General features: G+C 45.3%; 1 protein-coding gene across 8 annotated transcripts in view; it reads left to right on the top strand.

Moving 5' to 3' along the window:
* RTN4 (reticulon 4) overlaps positions 1 to 12,646 on the top strand; it is a 40,334-nt gene that overhangs the window by 22,512 nt on the left and 5,176 nt on the right. For 6 of the 8 annotated variants that reach the window (XM_088052458.1, XM_088052457.1, XM_014254645.2 and 3 more), the window contains 2 exons: positions 7,579 to 7,786; positions 9,587 to 9,725. In XM_088052458.1, the coding sequence (XP_087908584.1) occupies positions 7,579 to 7,786; positions 9,587 to 9,725 (347 nt within the window). Of the gene's footprint in view, positions 1 to 897; positions 1,070 to 4,241; positions 4,378 to 7,578; positions 7,787 to 9,586; positions 9,726 to 12,646 lie in introns of those variants that run through there. The other 2 variants (XM_005525469.3, XM_014254648.2) reach the window with 2 other exon arrangements.

The raw sequence follows: 12,646 nt of genomic DNA, 5'->3' as shown, positions 1-12,646 counted from the left end.
TTCGTGAGCCTCTGCTTTTGTCCCAGGCACAGAAAGGGTCCTTTTCTGCTTCCCTTCACGCTGCTTGTTGTGAAGGGAGAAGTGTTACAAAGATGTCTCTGTTAGTCCTCCAGCAGGCAGACATTAGTTTACAGAAGCCCGAGGGGAAGCCATACATCTGGGAGGTTTGTAAACGCCTTTGACCCTCTGTTTGAAAAGCAATCTATTTCGAGCTCGTCTGCTGACTACTTTTAGCCGGGCCGCGAAAAGCCGCTTAGCGCGGCCGGGCTTTGGAGCCCTCCCTGCCGTCCGTGCAGCGGGGCCGCCGTGCCGGCCGGGAGCCGCTCTGCCGGGAGCCGCTCGGCCGGGAGCCGCTCGCTCGGAGCCGGTGGGAGCCGCTCTGCCGGGAGCCGCTCGCTCGGAGCCGGTGGGAGCCGCTCGGCCGGGAGCCGCTCTCCCCGGGCCGGCCGGAGCCGCTCTCCCGGGACCGCTCTCCCCGGGCCGGCCGGAGCCGCTCCCCCGGGACCGCTCTCCCCGGGGCCGGCCGGAGCCGCTCTCCCGGGACCGCTCTCCCCGGGCCGGCCGGAGCCGCTCTCCCGTGAGCCGCTCTCCCCGGGCCGGCCGGGGCCGCTCTCCCGGGACCGCTCTCCCCGGGCCGGCCGGAGCCGCTCTCCCGGGGCCGCTCTCCCCGGGCCGGCCGGAGCCGCTCTCCCGGGACCGCTCTCCCCGGGCCGGCCGGAGCCGCTCTCCCGGGAGCCGCTCTCCCCGGGCCGGCCGGAGCCGCTCTCCCGGGACCGCTCTCCCCGGGCCGGCCGGGGCCGCTCCCGCCGTGCCAGCGCTCCTTGCCGGCGCTCCGGGCCGCGGCGGGCGCAGCGGGGCCGTGCGGTGCCAGCACTGCGTCAGCTCCACACCCCGTCAGCTGACCCGCTCCTGCAGCACCAGTGCAGCACCACTGCGGAGCACGGGGAAGCCCATGGTTCCCTCCCTGGGCTGCAGGGCGCTTCTCCCGCAGCTCTCCCCTCTTGGAATGCATAATTGATAATCCCAGCTGGAGAGATGGACAGTCAGCCGAGCAGTTGGAAGGATAAGGGTATTTATTCTTTCACCTTTTTTTCCTTATTTTATTCCTTTGAGATGCCGCGGGTTGTTTTCAGCAAATGGTGTCTGTATCACGTATTTATTTGATTGTGAAATGTAGCCAAAGATGTGGACTATCTTTGTGCCACGTGCAGAATTATAAAGGCTGCAGGTTAAAATGGGTAAATACGAGCAATGCAGAAAAATAAATAATTTATGTAGGTGAAAAGGCTCGTGTGACACTGCAGATCTTTTCCAGTCCTACAGAGCATATTAATGAAGGGCTTGTTTTGGTATTCACGGCACAAATACCAGCATAGTCCGAATTTAGTCTGTGCTCCTTGGAAATTTCAAGATTATTAATAATCTAACAGTACTAACCATTAACTGGAAAACCCCACGTAATCTGCAGGTCATGTCTTAATATTTTTAAGAGGAGAAATTGCATGCAGGCTACAGCAGGGTGGGGGTATTTTCTCTAAAAATCTGTTTGAAATCTACCCTTAATCCCATTTGCTTTAGATCTTTGATAATTCTTTTGAATTCTAGGTAAAATTGTGTCTGATTTTTCAGAATTTGCAGCCATAATATCAAATTGTTTTAGGTAAATAAGTAGCTAACCTTAAATTAGTGTGGTGATGACCTTTGTTCCTGTAAGAACCAATGGGAGATCTCCGGTGTAAATCTCTGTGGATCATTACATTAGTGCTCAGTGTGTTAGAGTTTAAGCCTTATTTGAATAAGTAATCTTCATACTTTATCAACAGGACAAGCTTTAAGACATTTAATCATCTCTGGATACTTAAATATATTTTAAAGGGCCCTGTCGTGCTTGGTTCTTGTGAGATTTTCCTCAATTTTTTGGGAATTATTGTTCAAAATCCGTGGTTTTTTAATATTTTTTCCACTTGGATAAAATTTTCAGCTCTCTGAAATCCATAGAACGCTTTATCAGAACCTAAATATATAGCAAAAAAAGTCCTGAAGGTGAAAATACTTCACCCCTGCAAAATCAGGTTCTTAAAGTTCAATCTTTCATTAAAGGGCTGTAAAATATTAGGAAAAAATATTTTGCAGTGTTTAACAATATGTTGTTGATGTGTAAGTAATTTAAATGTTCAAGGCTTTTCGTGTCAGGCCTGAAATTCTTGGGGATGGGAAGAAAGAAAGGAAAGGGGGGAAAAAAAAAAGAGAGGGGTGAGATCAGAAGGTTTTGGTAAAAATCTAAAGGCAAATTCACTTTTTGTGTTTAGGCCAAATTTTCAGGTTTCTTTTACAACCAGCTCGTCGGGGGTGGTGCTGATCTGAAAGCACATTTCCAACCCTGGAATTTGAGGCCTTGAGGATAATGGAGTCTGTTTTGGTTTAAAAGCCCTGAATTGCCCATCCTGAGCAGAGATCAGGTCTAAAAGAAAATGGAAGCAGAAATGAAGGTTTCTGGGGAAGCAGAAGACCCTGGTTCCTCTCCTTCTGCAGCTACTGTTGAAGCCTGGTTTAGAGTTGTTTTTTTGTTTACAACAAAATGAAGACGTTGTGTTTCACGTTCTTCCTTCCTTCAGGCTCCAGTGGCATAGAAAATGATGGGTAAAAGTTCAGGGACTGATTGCACTATTCATCAAGCCCCAAAATAAATATAGAAGCAAATATTGCAACATGCTTCTTTCCATACTAAAAAATTAGTTTTTAAAAAAACAGTTAAATCTGAAACCAGAGAAAAGCAAAAAGTATGATTGGTAGTTGGACTTTGCAGCTGAAACACTGCTTCCTAATGAATATAATCTTAAACTTATATTTGGTTAATGTGTTGTAGTTGAGGAACAAGCATAAAGTGGTACAATCTGTGGCATTGATTAATACCTGTGGTATTGATCAGCCAGATAGATAGGATGAAATAAATCTACCCTGGGGATAGCATGATTTTAATTTTTAATGCTCTTGAAGATACGCCTTCTGGAGTAATTGGTACTAAAATGTAACATTTATTAATTTATTTTTAAATTATTTCAAGGAATTGTCAGGTTTTAATGGCTGAATATTGATATGATGGTATGGTGAACAGCACAGCTATACTTCCAGGTTATGCCAGGATTCTTTTCTAATTAATGAGCAGAAATCTCTCTGAATTTTGGTTTAGCTTAGTTAACTGATGGCAAAGATTGCATAGGCGACCTTTATCATGAATATTTGGGGCTTTGGAATGGTTTTCCCAGTTGGTACATTGTGCACACAGGCAGGAGTATCTGGTCAAGTAGAAATAAAAGGAAAATGTCGCTTTGGCCCATTAGGTAGCATTTGGGATTTTAATTTTAATTTTTTAATGAATTTTTTTTTGAGAATCTGGTAGCTTGCCTTGTCATTCTAGCAGATACTTGTGAAATCTGTATGATGAAAAAGTATGACTTTTTTTTTGCTGGGGTTGCGGTGCCAAGCCTGAAGTGTGGATGGTGCAGGCTCATTCCATGCCCTGTGGCACCCAGTGGGAGCTGGATGTGCTGCTCCCTGGGGATGCCTGTCCCTGGGACAGGCTGCAATCTTGTGGCCCTGTTAGGAGATCAACCGGGATTTTTTATAATCATCCTGATGTAGGAAAGTTTGAAAATGTCAAACCCCAGTGTGTGGTGATGCTCCACACCAACACCGGCTGGCTGATGGCTTCTTTGGGAGATGGGCTGTGTCCAGCCAGCACAACCCTGCAGGGCCAGCACTCGGATTCTCTGCACACACATCACTAGAAACCCCGAAGATCACCTCCTATGTGGAGTTTATTACGTGTAAGCAGAAAAGGCCTCTCTGAGCAGAAACACAGAGCAATCTGTGGCTGTGCATTTGCCCTGCTCGGTGACAGATGGGACATTGCGCCACAGCCGTGCTGAAAGCTGCCTGGCCCATTTCTCTATCGGCACAAGGCTAAACTGAGGCAGAAAATGCTCTTCTTCCCCGTGTCTCGTGCTCTGGTAGGAGAACAGAAAGCATCCGTGCCTACCTTTCGCATCACACAAATGTTCCAGCGTAACAACGCCTGTAAATCCTACAGCGTTCCCTCCCCTCCCCTTTGACACAAACAGCCTTTCTTTGGCTCTGAAGGGGTTTTGTAGAGCTGTAAATCCCTGCGGGAAGCTGTAGGCTGTGCAAGCCGTGTCTCCAGAGCCGAGCTCCGAGCTCTCCGGCTGCCATTGGCGGCACCGCCGCCTCAGGGCCGGCAGCGGGCGGAGGTTGCGTAGCCGCGACCTCGGGCTGCCCTCACAGGAAGTGCAAAGCGCCGGGAGCGAACCGTGCCAGGGCCGGCCGCTCGCTGCACGCTCAAGATGGATGCCAAAATGGGTTAGTCCCTTTCTCCTGCTTTTTCTCTGCTACACGCGAGCTCCACTCCTTGGAGCTCTCGCTTTTAATTTCTCTTTCTTCAAACAACACAGCGTCGCTCGGTTTAGTTCTTTTTTTATTTTTTTAAGTGAGAATTATCAGATTAAATATATCAGACCGCTTGTTTTTGTCATCAAAACCCGATATGATTTGCTCGGTTTTAAGTTAAATATCTGCAAGGAAAAGACTTTAAAGAATACAACGCCGGAGCTATGGCAGCACTTGCTTTGACAGCAAAATGTAACTGGATGAGTTGTGCATGTAAGGCACGGATGGTACAGGACTATTTTTAGACGTGCCAAGTGACAGTTCGTGCTTACCAAATGTAGGCAGCTGTTCTTGTTTTAGAATAAGCCTGTAAGACATGTATTAATATTATTTATTTTATTATTATTCGTATTGTATAAAGTGCAGCTCAGAACGGCTTCCATAAGGAAAGATGTTGCGGGGCCGTTGTTGAAAATTGGTTTGGGGTTTTTGTTTTTCTGGTTTTATTTTTAATCTGCAGTGAATATCTTGTGTGTAAGTTGAAGCCAGAAAGCTGCTTCTAGTAATGCTTTTAATAATTTCCTTTCAAAATAAACACAAATAACTTGTTTCTGATCAATTGGAGAATACAAATCAGCGGTTTCATCTGCTTTCTTGGACTGCAAAATTACAAAGCAGTTTTTTCAGCGACTTAAGCACCGAATTTCCTTTGAGGAATTTACTATGAAACCAGATCCCTATGTCATTAAGCCAAGGCTCGTTTGATCGTTCTCTAAAAGGAGTGGAGATGGAACGAGGAAAAATGTTTTATGTGCAGCTTAACCCTGGTCCGGGAGCTCCTGGCATGGGATTTTTCTTATTGATTACCGAGAACAAAAGACTTGATGGGTCGCTAAAGGCCATTTGGCTTTTGCTGTGTGCTTTAATTCCAGCAATGTACCTTTGTTTCTGTCATTCTGGAGCTGTCATACAGATGAATTACTCGCTTCACATTCCTTATAACTGGGCTAATGCATTAATGCATGGAATAAGTGATTTCCTATGGAGCAGGAGGAACCCAAGGCTTTAAAGCTGTGCAGAGAGGAGGGAGCAGCTCATTTACAGAAATAATGCTGTCTGCAGGGCTCATACTGAATGTGTCACCTGATACAGGGGCAGCACCAAATTCGAGTGCATGGATGCTCAAATTGCAGCATTTAAAAATAAACACAGTTTCAATACTTGCAGCAAATGCTCCAAAAGGTATGAGAGGCTTTTTTTTTTAAAAAAAAAAAAAGTAAGATGCCTTACATGCTTTAAGAGCACAAAATCCACCAACTGGTTTTGGCAAGACTGGTTGGTTGTGAAGATCTCACCCAGGTGTTGAGGCTTCTTCCAGCTCAGCTTACGTTTGCAGGTTACAAGGATTCTTAGGTCAGTCACACAGTTTTGTTGATGTTTAATGATGCAAGGTGTGCAGAGACAATAATTAATAATAGATTGTTTTGTGTCTGGAAGCAAAGGAAGAACCCAAAGAAGCAGCTAAATTTTGTGATTTCAACCCTGACAAAAGCAGATGTATGATGACTTGATTTTGTTTGATTTTTTACAAATGTTAAGGAAAGGTTGTGTTGCTTGGTGCCTCGACTAGAGTGGGAGGAGGAGTTTGGATTGGAGGTGCTGGGCGAAGAGGAGCGTGGCCTCCAGGCGATGCTGCTCTATCTCTGCCCCCATATGTTTGTGCAGTCACGTGTGGTGGCAGCTCCAGCCCCTGATCTGGCTGGCTCCCGGCTTTCTGCCGTGGTTTTGGCACAGCACAGGCGGCCAGGCTGAAAGGAAGGAGTGGGATGGATGGTGCTGGAGGGGTGAGGCTGTTCTTTCCACAGTGCTTCTGGCCTGTGATAAATTGGAGGTGTTGGTGCAGCTGTAACCTGGCTCTGTCTGTGAGGCTGCAGGAAAACTTCTGCTGAAATGTGAATTAAATATTGGGGCTGGATACTTTGCTTTAGGGTGGGCTGAAGTTTCTGACTATGGTTTTCATCTTTCCTGCTATGCAGTATAGTTTCCATACTGGAATAACTGGAAAGAACTTCAGCTCTTGAAAGCCTGGGAAAACACACCCCAGCCCCAGGGGCTTTGGCATGTTGTACCTACAAATGGGTTACACAGACTTTGCCCTACAGAGGCTACCAAGTGTTGAATGTTGGTGCTTGACTGTGTTTTTATCCTGCAAGAAATAATAGACACATTCTATTTTTTAAAATATTTCTACAGTCATCCAAAAAATCTGTTCCAGGCTGTGATATACTGTTCTACAGTTAATTTTGGTGATGTTTAGGATGAGGCAGGATTGCTAAATATCCAGTGCAGTAGTAATATGTTTCTGTAATTCATCTTGAACTATTGCTGTTAACAAACAGAGCTGCAGTGGGTGTGTTGAGCCATTACCTATGCCTTGTGCAAGGGTGTACTTTGCTCTGAACAGTGATGCTAAAAATGGCATAATATTGTGTTCTCTAATGAGGGTCACTTAAGGAAAACTAAACTTGGTTTGCAAATGAAGTCTTCTGCTTTGGAGCACAGCAGATTTAGCCTGGATTGACATTTCGGGGTGAGTATTCTCTCTTTTGATGGCTCAGTCTGTCACCCATAATCAACATTATAAACTGCCACGGGAATGTTTCCATCAAAAGAAAACAAAGTGAACTGTTAATGAGTCTTTGAGCAGTGCCTTTGCCTCTACCAGGCTTGGAAAGATATAATGGTTTAGGGATCTGTTGGTGTCTTGTTATCTGTCCTAGCGGAGAGTTGGAATCAGTCTCTCCAGGGAGTGACCTCCACAAAATGCCTGCCAGTGAGAGGAAATGAGGCACAAACTGCTGTGGTTCTGGTGCAGAACACAGCACAGCAGCTGAAGAGATGAATTCTGACATTGCTTAAGGGCATCACTGTTTTAAAATTTAAACAATTGCATCTGGGGTAATCCTAATAGCAGTAATCCCAATAATCTGAAGTCCAGAGCAGAACCAGCACTAAATAACCTATTTCTAATTGTGATTTCAGCTCTGGTTTGACAGGGGTTCGCGAGTTCCGCTCTCGGTTACTCTCAGCAGTCGAGTGAATAATGAAAAATTACTGCCTTGATATGAATGCCAAAGTGTCTTGTTCTAATTTCTTACCTCTTTCAAATTGTAGTTGTTGACCTCCTTTACTGGCGAGACATTAAGAAGACCGGGGTGGTGTTTGGAGCCAGCTTGTTCCTGCTGCTCTCATTAACAGTCTTCAGCATCGTGAGCGTCACAGCCTACATTGCCCTGGCCCTGCTCTCTGTCACCATCAGCTTTAGGATATACAAGGGAGTTATCCAGGCAATCCAGAAGTCTGATGAGGGCCACCCCTTCAGGTGAGATTTTTCTTTTAATTTGTGCTGTTTTGGAGAGCAGCAGTGTTGGTGCTGCCAGAAGCAGTGGGTGACACATGCTGCAAGACGTTGCATAATAATGTAAATAGACTGTGCTGAAAAATGTGTTCCCCACTTTCAGATTTTCTCAGGAGTCAGACAGTTAATACAGAAAATGGATTGAGGGCTTGGTACAAGGGATGGAAAAATCAGAATAAATGTAGAGGGGTTTAAACCGTGACAAAGAGCAACTTTAATACTTTTGAAACTTTTAAGACCTTAAAACTTGTGGTTTAGTGTGCAGCAGTGTAGCTGTGCTCCCCACTTGCAAGGTCAGTGACAGGGTCCAGGTACCCACTGCTGCAGAACTGCCTCAAGAGAAAGCAAACCTTATTAATCTGTGTTGGAGATTTCCCTGCCATTTCCCTGCCAGCCCTGTCCCACTCTGCCCAGCCTTGTTTCTCCCTGTTATTAATGAGTGAAGTGGCTCAGTCTCCCCTTGCAGCCTTCAGAAAGTCCTGTTTTCCTCTCTGTCTACAGCCCTCTTACAAATATTGTGGTATTCCCTTCTCCCCATCTTCTGTCAGGCAAAGTAAAATGTTCCTGTGGGTTTCCCTCCATTCCTCTCAGATCACATGCAGTGGCTCCTTTTGCAGTGGAAGAATTCTGTGGGACAAAATTCTGGGGAAAAAACACCCCCCTGCTAGGGTGAATATTCCCAGTTGAAATCCGGCTTGCTTCTCATTATTCAAACAACAGTTTCAAGTTTTCTCTTAGCAAGAACAAGCAGAACTTTTCTACCCATGCTCTTTCTGCAGTTTTTTTTTAAGAATACCAATATTCCTACGTAGCTCCCAGACATTCTTGCCCAGCATACCTTTTTGTTGCTTAACTTTTTCTGTATAGCTTAGCTACAAGAAGGATATTTTTACTTGAAAAACCCCATGAGAGGAATTGGATTTTTAATGCAGGCAGTGAATATCTTGTGGATGAGCTGGGAAGGGTGAGCAGATGGATCCAAGGGTAGATGGCAGAAATGTAGCCTTGAAATGGCCACTTGCTGCAGTTACCATTTGAAGTATTTTCGTTTGTCTTGGACTTGCCACAAGGCCATCTTCAGCTTTGCCTTAAATGACATACATGGGAACATTGTGCAATTTTCTTATTAAAAAAATCCCCAAACAAAACCACCCCAAAGCAGAATCCCCTAAATGAAAGTTTAACAACTGGAAAATGAGCTCTGTGCTACAGATGTGCTGCATTGCTCCTTCTGCCTCCAGCATGCACATTAGATAAATAATTCATACTTTAAGGACTCCAAATTGCCATAGCCACTGCAACTACAGATAAGTGACAGTGGGGTGGAAGGAACATATAAGTGGATAGGGGTTTATATCTTTATGTAAAAGAACTGCTCTCACTAGCTGTAAGATTTTTTTTGTTCTAGCAAGTGAGAAATTTAGGTCATTTTGCTGTGCCATAGTATGTTACAGCTTAATGGTAGCTCCACAAGGGCCTTCCAGGGGCAGAAATGGATATATTGCTTTTGTAGGATTTTTTTTTTTTCCCTTGTCTTAGCCTGCCCACCTTTTTTTGCCTGGTGCAGGTGAGTGAGTAAATAGCAGTGAGAAAACAAATGGTTCTCTAAGAGTAATTTAGGTTAGTTCTGTTGTTTCAGCATTCCTCACCCTGTGAAGTTTGTTTCTCTGTAGCATAAAAAGGAGGTTGTATTGACACTGTATCTAACACATAGATGAAGTTTGCAGTGCTGTTACCCTGAGCTTTCCTGGCTGTCTCCTGCAGGGCTTACCTGGACTCGGATGTGGCTGTGTCCGAGGAGCTCATCCAGAAGTACAGCAACGTCGTGCTGGGCCACGTGAACGGCACCGTCCGGGAGCTGCGGCGCCTCTTCCTCGTCGATGACCTGGTGGATTCCCTCAAGGTGAGTTTGCCTCTGAGGACATTGACCCAGGTTAGCAAAGCCTGCTGCTCCTTGTGGAATGAGCAATGGCTCTGGTTAAGTAAATAACCAGGTGTAGTTTGCTCTTGGAAGTGTTTGGCACAGGGCTGGATATCGGGAGCTGCCTGCAGTGATGGGGTAGGTAGAGGATGACTTGATGTGCACACGAGCAGAGCAGTAACACAAATGGAAAGCAGAAATAAGCTGTGGCTGCCTGCAGCTCCTTGTTCCAGCTCCTCACTCGTGCCACTCACAGCAGGAATCTTCTGAAAAAACAAGCTGTGCTCCTGTCTGGGCATTGGGGGAGTGTCACTGATGTGTGTGTCCCTCTGGAAAACCTGGCTCTGGGCTGGATTGTCCCGGCCTGGTTTGGAGTTGGTTTTGTGTTTGTGCTTAGTGCACATCCTGTCTCAAACAGGAGTTCTTGTTCCAGCCCCTGGATTTGGGAGTGAAAGCTGCTGCTTTTAGTGATGGGAATTACTGAAATGCGGTTTGCAAATTACTCGACCTAGTGTGAGCAGGGCTGTATAACAGCTTGAGTACATCCATGTAGAATTTAATGGGATTTATTGAGAGTGGCAGAGCACAACTTATTGTGAAGAATAGTAATAAATGAAACAAAATATAACCAAAAATAAAAGAAAAAACCCAACAAAACACCCCCAATAAACCCTCCAATATAAAATAATTGGCTGAAACCCCTTTAGCTTTGTGCTGGCAGAATTATATTCTCTCTTTTCAAGCTCTAATCACCTTTCTTTGTTTTTGAAACTGGTATTTCCTTTACCCAGTGCAGTGTGTTGTCCACTTCTTTTTCAGTTTGCTTAATCTTCTTGAAAAAACTTGCATTTATCCTGCAGCAAATCCCCTTACTTAGTGCTTTGTAAAGTCCTTTGAGTCGCTGTGGAGTTGGGGGAGGGGTTCCTTGTGAAACGTGGGGGAAACCAGAAAGGCTGTCCAAGTCTTTGTTGTATTTGTGCAATGGCAATCTGCAGGCAGATCTCGGAATCTTACCCAGAGTTTGTAGATCCAGTTTCTCATTCCACTCCAAGTTAAACACAGTTTGTGCCAGAAAAGCTGTGCCTGATGCCCTGCAAGGCTCCTCCAGTCAGGCAGTTCCCTCTGGAAGCAGGAGGAGCGGTGTAAGGGGGCTCTGCTGCTCCTGGGACAGATTTATTTTCTCAGGAGGGAGAGAGGACAGTGGAGTATTGGCCTGGGAGTTGTGCAATAATCTCCCTGCTCCCAAGGGGCTTTGCAGGAAAAGGCTTTTTGGGAGCTGGTTGTGCATTCTTTTTTCTGGTTGTTTTTAGAGACATGATCAATAGTGCTGCTGCTAAAGTCCTGTTTGGATCTGATTTATGAACAGCACAGAAAAACTGGGAATCACAAGGTCCCTTGTGTTTCTGATTGAGCCCTTTGTGATCTGTGCCTTGGGCTGAGTTAGGAGACTTCTCACACCATTTGTGTAGAGATCCCAACCCCTTGCAGTAAAGGAGAAGGGAGCAGTGAGCAGCCAGCTGCTGTTCCAGTCAACACTGGTCTGAAAACAAGGCCTTCTGGAGGAATTATGTTAAAAGCAGAATTAATTCCAGCCAGAATGTCTTCAAGGCACTCTAATCACTTAAAATACTACAGTCCATAGGATAGATGTGTTTATTCAGCTGAACTAATTCCTTTCCCCTCTCTCCTTCTGACATTTTAAACGTTTTATGTAGGTTAATTAGTCTAATTTATGGTAGTTGGAAACAACCCTTTATCAGAAACCAGTGAATGTCAGGACAGTTCACCAGCACAAGTTACTGATTTTGAAAAGTTTGTGCTCGAGGAGAACATTGGGATTCCAGGGTCTTATGTAATATAATGGCCCTGGTTTAAAAAATAAAAATATCTTGGCTTGTGTAGTTTAAACATCTTCACTATAGGAAACCACATGTTTATGTATAATTCAAGTTACAGAGCTTTAATGTAGAAAATATCTGCAGGCCAGTTTATTGTGTGTAATAGTTCTGACTGTAAAATCTGTCTTGTTAAGATTTTTTTTCTTCTTTATTAAACAATGCTTCAGTCAGGGAAGTCTTAAAATGGACTAAATATTTATGCAGCACAAGGAGAAATTCCTCACAGCTCTTGAGGAGTAACTGCAGAAGAGCCCTTGCCAGAGCCCCAGGGGAAGCTGCATTTTGTCCTGGTAAAGGCTGTGCTGGCACTGGGCCCGGCTGTTCCTGCTCAGCTGAGGCTTTGAGGAGCAGAGCTCTGTATTCTGAGTGTAGCAAAGAAGGGGCATGGGATACTTCTGGATTTGCCCATTTTGGCTGGCAAAGCTGGTTTCAGTCCATCAGCCCCACAGGCACTGAGGTACCCGTCCTTGGGAGGGTCACACCAAGCTGGGCTCCCGAGCGGCTGGGAGGGGCAGTGTCAGCTCTGGAGCTGGATCCTGGGCTGCCTCCTGCTTCTCTTTTCTTGTCTTAGAGGTGTTTCAGGGAAGGGGATTTTTGTGTTTGTAAAGATCTCTGAGGTGTGTTTCAGGTAAGCTTTGTTGTGTCTGTGAGAGTCTCGCAGACGGTTTATAACAAAAAGAAAATAGAGACCAGTGAGTATGTGGGGTTGAGATGGACTCCAGGATTGGATAATCCTGTGAGAGCTGCTTGAGATGTTGAGAGGGTGCAGAGAAGGGAGTTGTAGGATCAGGGTCCCTCTCCAATCCAGTACCGTAAGTGAAGAGGATTAAAACTGCACATGCAGCAGTTTGACTCTGTCCTGATGCTGTTCTGGACAGACTCTGGGTGGAGAAAAGCTTGTGTAGTCAGATGTGAACTGGATTTTGCTCTTTCTTGAACCATAAATTCAATGCTCGCTAGATAGGACAGTTCTGATAATTATTGGACTTGGGGATTGATTTGTGT

This window comes from Pseudopodoces humilis, chromosome 3, assembly GCF_049639895.1.
Source record: "Pseudopodoces humilis isolate 2021_Gansu_Grassland_sample_001 chromosome 3, ASM4963989v1, whole genome shotgun sequence".
Taxonomy (NCBI): Eukaryota; Metazoa; Chordata; class Aves; order Passeriformes; family Paridae; genus Pseudopodoces; species Pseudopodoces humilis.
This window is presented reverse-complemented; position numbering and strand designations above follow the sequence as displayed.